Source organism: Squalius cephalus (assembly GCF_949319135.1).
Source record: "Squalius cephalus genome assembly, chromosome: 13".
Lineage (NCBI taxonomy): Eukaryota > Metazoa > Chordata > Actinopteri > Cypriniformes > Leuciscidae > Squalius > Squalius cephalus.
The window spans coordinates 22,754,946-22,768,266 of record NC_137134.1 but is presented as its reverse complement, the minus strand read 5'-3'; the positions used below and the strand labels follow the sequence as shown (position 1 = coordinate 22,768,266).

The window sequence follows — 13,321 nt, the reverse complement described above, 5'->3', positions numbered from 1 at the left end:
TTGAAATCAAATGAAGGTCAAAGATTAAACGCATTGTCATATCTGGCAGTGGCAGCACCTTGTTATGGCTGTTTTATTGATTGTTCATCTGCAGGTACCACCTCCTTTGTCATCCCTTGGCAATAGATATTACATCAATTAAACCATGATGTGACAGGACTGAATGTTATGAAAGGAGCAAAAAATTAGCAAAGAGCATTAAAAAATATTGAGATTCTACCAGGATCTTTTGTTTGAGTTCTGAACTAACGGTTTCTGACTCAAGCTTTCATCTACTAACTAGACAACAATGCTTTAACCCCTTCCAAGATAGATTAAAAGTAATCAACTTTAAAGATCTTTTAATCTCATGCAGTACATTTTGAGTTACATCTCGTCCCAGTTTGTCCCTTTAGCTATACCACACTAATCTCTGGGTACAATCTCTCAGAAGATTGTCTTGCCTTAATGATCCAATAATCTGATTGCAGCATGTCTCATTATTCTCAGTGCATCAAGCGTTTGTCCTGCCACACAAAGCTAATCAAGATTGTCCCTGTCCTTTTTGTTTTCACAGCAGGAAAAAAATGGAAAACTACCAGTGTGTGATTGTCAGGATTGGAGCAATGGTAAAATAGCTTAACCAATGCAAGATGGCCGCCCACAGGATCAGAGTAACCAACAACAACAATGTGCTCCCTAGATGTAAATCAGAGGGCACTCTTATTGACCTTGATGAGGGACTGACTGAGACGACTCTCATAGATGTCAAAGGTCAGTTTATTGCACTGCAAATAAATAAAAGGGACATCTAATATGGTTGTGGCATGTACATCGCAAATCAGTAATTCTTATTAATATGTTTATCTTTACAGTGCCTTCTCCCAGTGCCTTGCGTTTGGCCTCCTCAACGTCATTTGGGACTGCACGGGAAGTGGTCGCCATAAAGGATTACTGTCCATCCAGTTTTACCACTCTAAAGTTCTCCAAAGGTGATCATCTCTATGTGTTGGACACATCTGGTGGGGAATGGTGGTATGCCCACAACAACCGAGAAATGGGATACATTCCTTCGACATATGTCCAACCGATCAACTACAGGAACTCATCTCTAAGTGACAGTGGGATGATTGACAATCTTGGGGACTGCTCGGAGGAGGGAGCAAAAGAGCTGGACCTGCTGGGGGAGTGGACTGGAATGTCGCTGAAGCCCTCCATGCCTTATGACAACAACAACCCCTTCTCCATGCTCTCCTCAACCAACCCATTCCTAAATGGGTCCATGGATGATGTCCTCGATCAGAACAGCAATGAGAAGACGAACCAATGCAACAGCATGGATTTGCTTTTCTTTGACTTGCCTTCAGACCCCATCTCCACCACCAGCAACACAAAAGGGTACAGCAATAGTGTTTTTGATGGAACATCCACCAGCGCTGATCTTGAAGCCTTGCAGATGCTTCGCAAGGACAATCCCTTTTTTCGGAGCAAGAGATCTTACAGTTTATCAGAGTTATCAATCTTACAAGCTCAGTCGAATCCTCCATTGCCTTCATCAGGGTTTTTTACAGGGCTTAAAGCTCCCTCACCGGAGCAGTTTCAGAACAGAGAGGACTTTAGGACAGCATGGCTAAACCATCGAAAATTGGCACGCTCTTGCCATGACCTTGAGTCCCTTGGGCAGAACCCAGGCTGGGGTCAAACACAACCAGTAGAGACTAACATTGTCTGCAAGTTGGACAGCTGTGGAGGGGCAGTCCAGCTCCCAGATACACATATCAGTATTCATGTTCCCGAAGGCCATGTTGCAGTGGGAGACACTCAGCAAATCTCTATGAAGGCTCTACTGGATCCTCCATTGGAGCTGAACAATGACAGATGCTCGACTGTCAGTCCAGTGGTTGAAATCAAACTGAGTAACATGGAGATAAAATCATTCATTACCTTAGAGATGAAGGTATCCGTCACGACTAGGACAGAAAGTCCAATGGCTGAGGTTTTGTGTGTAAGAAGTGACTGTAAAGAGGGTCCATATTCTCCTGTTCCACAAGCATACATTTATGGTGATACGATTCAGGTTCAGCTGGACAACTTGGAGCCCTGCATGTATGTAGCCGTTGTTGTCCAGACCCAACATGTTTCCTTCAATTCATCTGTTTGGGATCATATGATGAAGAAAGTTACATTGGGCCTCTACGGGCCCAAACACATTCATCCATCTTTTAAGACTGTGGTGGCCATTTTTGGCCATGACTGCGCCCCCAAGACTCTACTGGTCAGTGAGGTTGGGAAGCAAGCAAAGTCTGCCCCTCCTGTTTCACTACAACTGTGGGGAAAGCACCAGTTTGTCCTTGGCAGACCTCAGGACTTGCTGATAGGTATGTACTCTAACATGTCAAACTATGAGGTCAAGGCAAATGATCAGGCTAGGGTTGTACGTGGGTTTCAGATCAAACTAGGCAAGGTGAGCCGGCTCATCTACATGATTACGTCTCGGAACGCAGATGAGATTTCCGACTTCACATTACGTGTCCAGGTAAAAGATGATCAGGATTGCATACTTGCACAATTTTGCGTTCAGACACCACAGCCGCCCCCTAAAACTGGGATACGGAACAACGGCCAGAGACGGTTCCTAAAGAAAAAGGAAGTTGATAAAATTATTTTGTCTCCTCTGGCCATCACCACCAAATACCCACAGTTTCAAGAGCGCTGCATTACCAACTTGAAATTTGGCAAACTGATCAAAACAGTTATCAGGCAGACCAAGAATCAGTACTTGCTGGAATATAAAAAAGGGGATATTATCGCCCTACTCAGTGAGGAGAAGATCAAACTCAAAGGACAACTATGGACCAAAGAGTGGTACATTGGATACTATCAGGGAAAGATTGGGCTTGTACATGTAAAAAATGTGCTTGTCTTGGGAAAGGTTAAGCCTATATACTTTTGTGGGCCAGACCTAACAACCACAATGCTGATGGAACAAATCCTGAAGCCCTGCAAGTTTCTCACTTACATTTACGCCTCTGTGAGGACAATACTTATGGAAAATCTGGGAAACTGGCGAGCATTTGCTGATGCTCTGGGCTATGTGAATCTTCCTTTGACGTATTTTTGCAGAGCAGATCTGGATAGTGAACCAGAGAGGGTTGCCTCAGTGCTGGAGAAACTAAAGGAAGATTGCCTCAACATGGAGACCAAAGAGAAGAAATCTTTTCAGAAGGAACTGATGATGGTAAGCCTATGTGTGTGTTGGTTTATCCAAACTGCATAGTTTTCAAACTATTTTGGTTGTGTTTGCTTTTTGAATACAGTAGAAGCCCTGTTCTAAATGGAGAACTATTGGAAATTTTGCCACAAAATACTTGATTTAAACCTGTTTTTATGCAGTTCTGCTTATCTGCCTTTTCTCTTATTAATGCTTGGGGCTAATTCTGATGAGAGTGCACTTAGCTGCTCTGTGCTGCCTTTCTTATCTGTACAGCTGTGGAAACCTGCAAGTACAGCAGCCGGATCCCTTCTTGGCTCACTCACATTCTGACTGAAAGAAAGATTGCTCTTGTATTAGTTTTTTTATCACTGGGAACAGGATGTCCAGGGTTTGTAATGTACAGTACAAACTACCATGGTTAAATCCCCATAATGTCCAGAAATATAAACTCTTTGGTGTCCTTAAAAGATTAGTTCATCTAAAAAAGAAAATTGTCTTCTTTTGCTCACCACTTTTGCTCATGTTGTTACAAACCTTATGGCTTTCTTAAAGGTGAACTTAAATTTTTATCTGGTCCTCACACAAAGTTATTTTTATGTATTGAGAAGACTTACAAAAGTCATATGGAACACTTTAATGATATGTTCATGAAACTTTTTAAAAAAGCTTGACATTTTCACTTCCCCAGACCTCATTCACTTTCATTATGTTGAAAAGGTGATTTTTGGGTGAACTACTCCTTTAGTTGTTAGTTAGTTACTGCCTTTTTTACACTATTGTGTTACTGTCGACACTAGTGTGGTTGAGTTATTGTCAGAACAGCACAGCACAGTATAATTTTCTTTTGTTGTTTTTGCCATTTCTACCTTACATACTTTCTACTAGCACTGACCAATATCCCATTTAGAAGTAAACATGTTAGCGCTCCACTTTTGCCAGCTTGGGTCTTGCAGATCTGAGGAGATGGTGCATTGAGAAAGATATGTTTTCACCTTTTCAGACTGGACAGCAAAAGAGAGAACAGATGTAGTAAGTCCAGTCTTATCTTTAGCAAAATACTAGCTTTAACATCTTATCTTGGATAAAAGATACTATTGCAAGTTTAGCTAAATTTCTAGTTATTTTTGAAGGTCCAAATAGAGATAAAGTGATATATCCCTGGCTGGAATCTTCATTTTATCTTTTCCTCCACAACAGACAGAGCTTTTGTTAAAGTTAAATTATTCAGGACTTGAGTGGACTGTAAGCGCCTGTTATACCTCAACAATCATTAGCGTCTCTTGCATAGTGTTTCTGCTGGCTGAGAGGGAGCTTCATCATTGTTTTCCTGCCGTGCTTCTAGTGCTGACACATTTATCAAGTGGAGATGAGGCTATTATTCCCAAGGCCTGACGTCAGAGGCTAGCCGATTGTCTTTTGTGGTAGTGAATCGATTTTGAAATTGCAGCCTTTTGTCCCTGATGGACGCACGGCCTTTCCTTGCCTCGCTCTTGCTATTATTTAGTGATTTGTCTTTTTGAGTTTGGTAATTACGCCCAATGCCTCTGAGCCTGGTGACATTTTGAGCTGTGCAAACAATGAGATGGAAGAAATTTTGCTCAGTGTTAAGTCTGACAGGCCAGCTATTAAGCTTAGCATAGCAATTTATAAATCTTTCAAGCTAATACCCGTCGGTATTGTGATTTAACAGTTCTGTATGCTGCCTCAGTATCCTAACTTACAGTTAGCATTCCACACACACAAATGTGCTTAGCCTAAATCCATAAATATATGACTTTTTCTATTAAGCCAAGTTTTATCGAGTCAAATGGCAGCTTTTCCACCTTTACTCAGCAAGTGGTGCGTTTTCAAAGCTTGTATGCTAGGTGGTTGGCTAGGCCTTTTGGAAGCTTCCAAAGACTGAAAGAGCTTGGCAGTTGCCTTAGCCATATCTAAACACTCCTAAAATAAAACCAAATAGCTGGGGGGGGCACTCCAAGGCCATCAGGCTAGTAAAGAAATCAAGATAAACTGAGCCATTTTAAATGTGCTTGGTTTAAATATTTGGAGTGGGCAAAACTGGGGTTATCGCCACCTCACAGTCAGCCACCTGCTTTGGGCTTGGTGCAGCTTCTTTGTGTAAATGTCACTGTAGTCACAATAGCCAAAGTGTTGTAAGATAGCATATTTATATTTGTTTAATTTTTTTTTTTTTTTTTTTTTAGCTCTTGGATAATTCTGGAGAGATCTGTTACATCTAGCTATTTCTAAATAGCGTTTTTTATCTCAATTTGCTGACAGCAAGCTGACAGTTTTGTCTGTCTGTCTGGTTTAAACTGGCCATCTCTGCCCCTAAGGGTTAAATAATGCATTTATAAGAGATTTCCAACAGCTTTCGCCTGAGGACTGGCTGAGCCCTGACATTTTTTCTCAAATAGCCATGGTGTGGTGGGACACATTTTACATGCTTCTTTAGAAATCAATGTGAAACATGACCTTCACCTCTCCCTGCCCTCTGGTAGCATAGCCAAAATTAGATTATTTTTCTGTGGCTGTTTGACCATAACCACAAAACTCATTTTACAGTCATTATTGTGAGTGGAAGTATATTGACGCATTATGTGCCTGTTGCTGTATTCAGCAGTATCATTTAGCTCTATTGAGTTTCAAAGGGAAAAGCTGAAACTTTGCACTCGCTCTCACCTACCTACTCGCATTCTAATTTGCATACTATTTGTTGAAAATAGTATGCAAGATTGTGGATTCTAAATGATAAGTGCATGCATGGACAGATGTTTGTAATATATATAAACTTAAATGTTAAGAAATAATAAAAATGAAAGAAATTTAGCTAGTAGCTAGAATGTTTAAATGTTAACACTGAAGTTTTGTTCGATTTGAGCTAAATGCTAACGCTCAACTCATGCTATAAATGTGTAAATATGTATAAATACATGTGTATACCTATATAAAATGTATTATACATTTCTAGCATGATTTGATCATTAGCGCTTGCGTAAGCAACAAGAAAAGAAAAATTATATCTCAAAGGCAGTTGGCTTGGTTTTGCTATATACATACACACTTCACGCTCGAGTGGTTCGTTGTTCATACTTTTAAATGCCTCAGATAAGTATTCATTGTCTCAGTCTCATAGCTCAAATGTGTTAGCAAGTCCAATTAGCATTCATCACAGTAACCTTTTCAGAACCGCATTCCAAGACTTTGACTTATGCTAACTGCACTGCTGCATGAACGATTCGAAATCAGTTGGAATTATTGCTAAAATATATCACTGTGTTTTCAAGACCTTATCTGGTAAATAACGTCCTACAACTTACAACAAGACAATGGTCTTGTCGACAGAGGTCATTCATTTCCTTGAGTTACTCTTTCCCTCTGCACAGTGAGTTCTGACAGCAGACATTAGCCATACATTTATTTCCTTAACCCTGCAGACTACAAACCACCTTTACCTCACGGCTCTCAGTCCGATCTGTCAGATCTGTGTCGTGTGGTGCCAATGGTTGATCTTGGCAGGTGTAATCTATCTGATGATGTGGGAAACCATGTAATGGGAGGATGCCAAGGGAGGTCAAGATAAATCCAGCAGCTATGATTTGTTTTCCATGGCATGGTGGATGCCGTGATGAATCACTTGGTAATTGAGTGCTTGAGATATCATCCCATCATTCCCTAAAATTAAACTTAATGGTAGGGAGTCAGCTGGACCCGAAAGTAAAATACAAACAGAGATTACATTTTGGAAAGATTGATACAAATATGATATAGTTATATTATAAAGTTAAAGTATAAAGAATAATATTTTATCACAAAAATATTTTAAGCTGTAGTTTTTCTGGACCTGAAAAAAGTTCTGAAAGTTATTAAAAATTCTAAGAGTAATGGAAATGTATATAGTGAATACAATCCAAAACTCTAAGATCACTTGTCAATTTTATCCTGTTTTGTGTTTTTCAAATTTTTCTAATCCAGATGTGTTCATTACAAATTATATTATTGGCATACTTTGGAAATCTGGCATAATGAAAATCTTAAATTATTTGCTGGTTTAAATGAATATTTTCAGTATGGTCTCAGACTTTTGCTATTCTCGCTTTGAAAATCGTGCTTGAGCGCCGTGGTTCTCGTTCACTTTTTTACTGCATATTCCACAAAAGAAAGAAAGTCATACAGAAAGACATGAGGGTGAGTAAGTGATGAATTGTCATTTTTGGGTGAGCTATTCCAGTGATATGTTGGCCAGAATGCAGAACAAATCTGATATTAAACATTCTCCCGCACAGGCAAAAAGCCTTTCAACTAGAAAATAAAACTCTGCTCATTATTCTTGTCACTAGAGAGATAGAAAATCCTTGGTGGGTTCATTTTATTCAGTTTTACAACAAAGAAAGAAAATCTTTCGTCTTCCTCCCACTCATCGGCTTGTCCCCCCATCCCCCCATCCCCCGCTGTTTCTTTTCTTTCCATCTTTTTTGCTTCCCATCTCTTTCTAAACTCCTGAAACGCAGGATGCCACAGCAGGCATCTAAACTGTAGAAAACGAGACGCCACCGTTCCTAAGCTCACAGGTCAATTTCATCTGTCCATCATTCCCGTCAGGTTGCCTCCAAAGAAAGTGGACGAAATTGTGCCGAGGACGAGTGGCTCGGCAATCCCATTTAATAGTATGTCTCTTATAGTCAACCGTTCAGCCACTATTCGACACCATTAATGGGTTTTTTTAGTGATTGGAACTTTCCTGTAAAACCTGAAATTGGTTTCAATCCCACTTTCAGGTCTGAGTCCCTGAAGACCAGTTTGCTGCATTATAAATCTGAAGGCTACTTCAGCTGTTGATGCAGTGTTTTCATTCATATAGCTAAACCGGAGATTTTTATATCTGTATATCTGACAATGCAAGTCTGTGAGAAGTCCAGCCCAGTCCTTGAGCTTTTTAAAGTGAGTTAGAGTTAGCAAACATGGCTAAATATGTATGGAATCTCATGCTAGCATACTTTTACTTTGCATGTGGTGTAGAACATTATAGCGTTCCAGCATGTTTGTGCACAATATCAGTGTTACACTATATCAATATCAGTGACATCACTAACCCTAAAATTTAAGAGGAAGAGAAGAGGAGTCCATGTTGAGAAGAGGAAGAGTTGTTGTAGTAGAGCACATTTGTGAGTCTGCTCAAGCTGTCGCATCCGTCTTTTCACATGCGATACAGTACGTAACACAAATGCAATAGCATGTCACTCTGTAGGCATCTTACAACAGTTCCCACACGAGCGATTTTATTGATTATCATGACAATATGCTGATCAAAGACTTGAAGAGTTAACTCCACATCAGCAACATAAATTCATCAACTAACCATTCAGTCGTGAACTTTGATCTTTAAAGCTTTGCAGACCTTTTACATTCACAAACAGCTATATATCACACACTACATGAAAGGTAATAATATTCGAAAAAGCATAAAAAAAGTGTTCTCTTTGTGTTGACAAACCTTTGAATTTAACCTAAGATATTTGCCTACATAACTACACCTCCACAAATCCAATCATCTTCTTGTTTGTTACATTGAAGCATCTTATTGAGCTTGGCATCTGCACTCTGATATTTAGTTTGACTTCGATAACGTTGTGGTAGTGGCAACAAGGCAGTTTATTAAGATGCGTAAGTTTACTTACTGATATTTGCTCAATTCCAAACAGCATCATCCATTTTAATCTCATTAAAACGGTCGCATTCCGAACAGGTGGCCTGCTGGCCTATGGAATGTTCCGTGTTCTAATTCCGGAACATTCCTTTGTAATGGATAGGCACAAGAATTCTGATCATGCCTGTGGTCCCATTCCTTCACGATTCATCATTTTCTTATTAACCAGGTAATTCAGGAGGTATTCTGGTCCAATTGGATGCATCTGTAATGCTCTTCTTACATTCCAACCGCACTCCAGTAGGGACTTTACATTCCTGTGAGTCTGGAATCTGGATATGTATTCTAGCGAGGTGATGTTGTAATTTAGGCTCTGCATTTTCAAGTCAGATTTTAATCAGAAAGACGGATAGGGAGCCGTTTATGCTTTAGCAGACATCTAATTGAATTTGCATGTTCGGTTTTTCCCAAGTCTTTAAACCAAAACATCCAATCAATTATGCTTTCATGTTTTTTTAGGTTTTTTTTTACTTTTGGGCCTGAGTACTCTGTTAGTGGATACTCTTTATAGTCTTGTTAGTAAAGCAACATTGTTCCCATTGTGTATAGAGTTCATTTCGAAAAGCTCAGGAAGTGAATACATAAATACAAGTCTATACAGAGAGTGCCAGTTCACCAAACCATCTCTGGAAATAGATGCTCGACCCTGGACTGACTAGACACATTCAAACAATAAATAAACCATCCATTTAAGAGCCATCCATGTCTTTCTGACTTGGAGTAAAGAACAATTGGAGACTCATTCATAGTGGGAATTCTTGTTCTTTGACAAGGGTAAGGTAATGAATACCACCTACAGTCCTTCACATTACTGTACTTCAGATCCAGAAACGGTCCTATGTGGTCCAACTCTTTGACAGCACAATTGGTGTACAAATGATTCTTATGAACACAAACCTTTTTTTACCGAATCAATAACATACAGCACCACAACTGTAGTTGGATTCCCAAACTAATGACTGTATTGCTCATTTTATGGCTCATTTCCACAAAGCGATACAGGACAGTACAGTACAGTACAATTTGGGATGTTAAACCCTGATCCGGCTTGTGTTTTCACCACCAACAGTACCCTTACTTGATAGGCGTGGTGTATGCGGGAAAGTAGCGATCAATGTCATTCTTGTGCGAAGAAGTGACACAGGAAACAACAACAATGGAGGACATACAGCAGATCTTGTTCTTTCTTCTCGACATGTGGCTGTTTGTCACAAGAAGAAACGGTATTGTGTTTCAACTGTATTAAAAAATGGCGCCTCTTGTGTTGTCATTCCCCTTGTAGAGCACGCGCAAGTGACGATTCTCTGTCAACCAATCAGTGTTCTGCAGTGAGTCTAGCTCCACCCTCAGTACCGGACTACTGTGCTAGGTACCCCAACGGAAGAGTCCCAAAAAGGTGGTATGGTACAGTTCGGAATTAAGGTACCATTCACAACTTCTGACAATGAAAACGACAAAAATTGCGTACCATACTAAACTATACTGTATAGGACTATTCTATGGAAACGATGTCCCAACCAATGACTCTTAGGAATTGGTACTTTTTAGCAAATCAAAAACATACAGCTCTTACTTCTGAAGCGATCTGTTTTTAGTAAGGTTTATGTTGTAGAGATTATGCAAATGCAACTGGAAATTTGAGATCTTTTCAAATTATTAGCTGAAAGACTCATCAGTCATTCATTAAAGGTTAGCTGGAGGTGTTATTAGGAGCAGTAATGCAACTCTGTGCATTTCTTGTGAACATATACGCGAGTCGAGCCTTCCAAAAATAATAAATTACAGGGCCATTTGGCAAGAAAGAAAATTACCCTGGCTGCTCAGCTGAACGTATTTTTCCCTTTAATGACTGTGACATTTTGCCATCTCATCCCAAATGTCAGGAATCAGCAGACCTCTTGAGTGCTTTCAATAGATCCAAAACGAGAATCTTCTCTGGCCAGGAACGCAGCGAGGGCGTTTGTCTGGAAGATCAGTCGTGGATCGGCTTGCAATCAATTAAAGTGTGCAAAAAGAGAAACCGAGAAAGAAAGATGGAGAGAAGATGGGGGAAAATAGATGGAAATTGCTTTTTCAGAAAAGCATTACTGCATTCATATAAAAGGCCATTTGCATCCTGTGGTGTCAGATACTGTCAAAGCAATATATAATATATATATACACGCATATAACTACAAAATGTGAATCTCTTATATGAGTCTCCATCTATTCTAAATTAAAAAAAAGTGTGCGTGTTTATGTATGCATGTGTGCATATATATATATATATAAAAACGCATACACTTGCAGTGGAATGTTTTTTTTTTCGCATTATATAATAAACATAAAATGTGTGTATATTAGAATTTTATAATATTAGGGCTTTATTTTTATAGGAATAGTTTTATGAATAACTATATATATATTTACATATGTATATAAAATAATGTAAAAAATATAAAATATAGATTAATATTAACTATCTATTTTATTTACACGTTTTAATATATAATAACATTTTTACATAATTCACATTATGTATACACAGTGTATATGTGTGTATATATATATATATATATATATATAATTTTTTAAATAAAATAGATTTCAAAATTTCATATTCATTATCATATTTATTAAAGGTCTGTGTGAGTGTGTATACATATAAACAATAAACATATTGATAACATACATGCAAACATACAAACATACATGATTTCTGAATAAAAATCTCAATTTAGTTATACTATGAAATATATAGTTAACTATTTTGTAGTTATTATTTAAAAAAAGGTTTTTGTAGGTATTCGCTTGTTTTTTGTCCCTCAAACTAAAGTGTCTGTCCTTTAGGTTTAGATTTACTGAAGCTTTCTGTAGTTGTTTCATATCGAGTCGTTAAAGAATATTAATGCATCCTTTAAACAAAAGAATTCTCAGTTCTGCAGGGGAATAAATCTGAAGTCACCTCACAGTTTTATCACGCTTTTGAAGCGATACTCCCCTGTTCCGGAAGTTTCCACCTCCCTCGTCTCCCTTATACATGTACAGTGTCTCTCCATCAAGCAATAAAAAGGAAGTCATTGACTTTATTTACCCAACAGGGAGACGGGATATGTGCAGCCGTTTTCATGATTGTATACATCGTAAGTTATCGTCTCACTGAGATTCCCTGGCTCTAGTTGTGCTTTTCTTTCCTCTTTTCCCTTCTTCGGCAGCAATCATGGAAGAGAGAGGGGATTACCACTCCATTCTACTGGACCCCAGGGGTCCCGTCTCATTCCAAACATTGGTGTGTGTGTGTGTGTGTGTGTGTGTGTGTGTGTGTGGCAGGAAACGGGGTCGTTTGGGTCCTCTGAAGGTTTCAGTCACTCATCCGTGGAGGGCTGCACAGATAAGAGTACAAATTCCCGACCTTGCATTTTTGTCTTACCTTATCCATTCTTTCTTTATGACTGTATACACTGTTGTACTTCTGACGCACCTGGGCATTGTTTTAAAACGCATTTAACTTCACATTAGTTTAATTTCCTCTTCTAAGGGAGGCCAGATCACTCTCTATAGTTGTGTGCTGGGAGGATAATGTGTCGCACACAATTGGATTTAGAAATACGGCTGTCATGGAGAGTGTCTAATCTCTCACACTACGTATATGCGTGTGTCTGTGTGATTGTTATTATAGGCTGTGTGGTTTATTTTAAGCTATTTTGCTTGAATATGCTTGGTACTTGGTTTCACATTATATTATGTAGGCATATATATATATATATTTATTTTATTAGGAAGCACAACTGTTTTCAACACTGATAATAATAACAGTTTCTTGAGTACAAAATCAGCATATTAGAATGATTTCTGAAGGATCATGTGACACTGAAGACGAGTAATGATGCTGAAAATTCAGCTTTGCCATCACAGGAATAAATTACATTTTTACAATATGTTCAAATAGAAAACAAATCTTTTTTTTTTTCATCAAATAAATGAGAGATGTCTTAAAAACATTTAAAAATCTTGCCATCCTAAAAACGATTGAAAAGTATTGTATACATATGCCTGTTATATAATATATCAAAACATATTAATACATTTCTATTATAACCATATTTGAATGCCTATTTTTGGAATATTTAATAAATTAAAAAACAAATTAAAGGTATTTAATTTCTCTTTTCTCTATTGACTTAATTTCTCTCTTGAATTTGAAGAACACAAACAAAAATATATGATTATTTATAAAATAAAATGAATGCCAAATCTGGAAAATGTAAAAAACAAAACAAAAAAACATTGACAATTCCATGATATATAACCTCACATGTGAGTCAATAGTACATTATTGTGTATTATGGCTCTAGAAAGATTTCTAGTCGTGTTTTGAAGACCTCAAAATATCACCATATAGAAACTAGAGACGTCCTAATAACTTCTAATGAAAGTCTATG

General features: G+C 38.3%; 1 protein-coding gene across 2 annotated transcripts in view; it reads left to right on the top strand.

The window, feature by feature from the left end:
* The window catches only part of sh3bp4a (SH3-domain binding protein 4a), a 29,383-nt gene that overhangs the window by 13,004 nt on the left and 3,058 nt on the right, over positions 1-13,321 (top strand). Inside the window, exons 2-3 of one of the 2 annotated variants that reach the window (XM_079889811.1) lie at positions 560-753; positions 855-3,217. In XM_079889811.1, coding sequence (XP_079745937.1) covers positions 633-753; positions 855-3,217 — 2,484 coding nt within the window. In that variant the 5' untranslated portion in view covers positions 560-632. Of the gene's footprint in view, positions 1-556; positions 754-854; positions 3,218-13,321 lie in introns of both variants that reach the window. The other variant, XM_079889810.1, reaches the window with a different exon arrangement.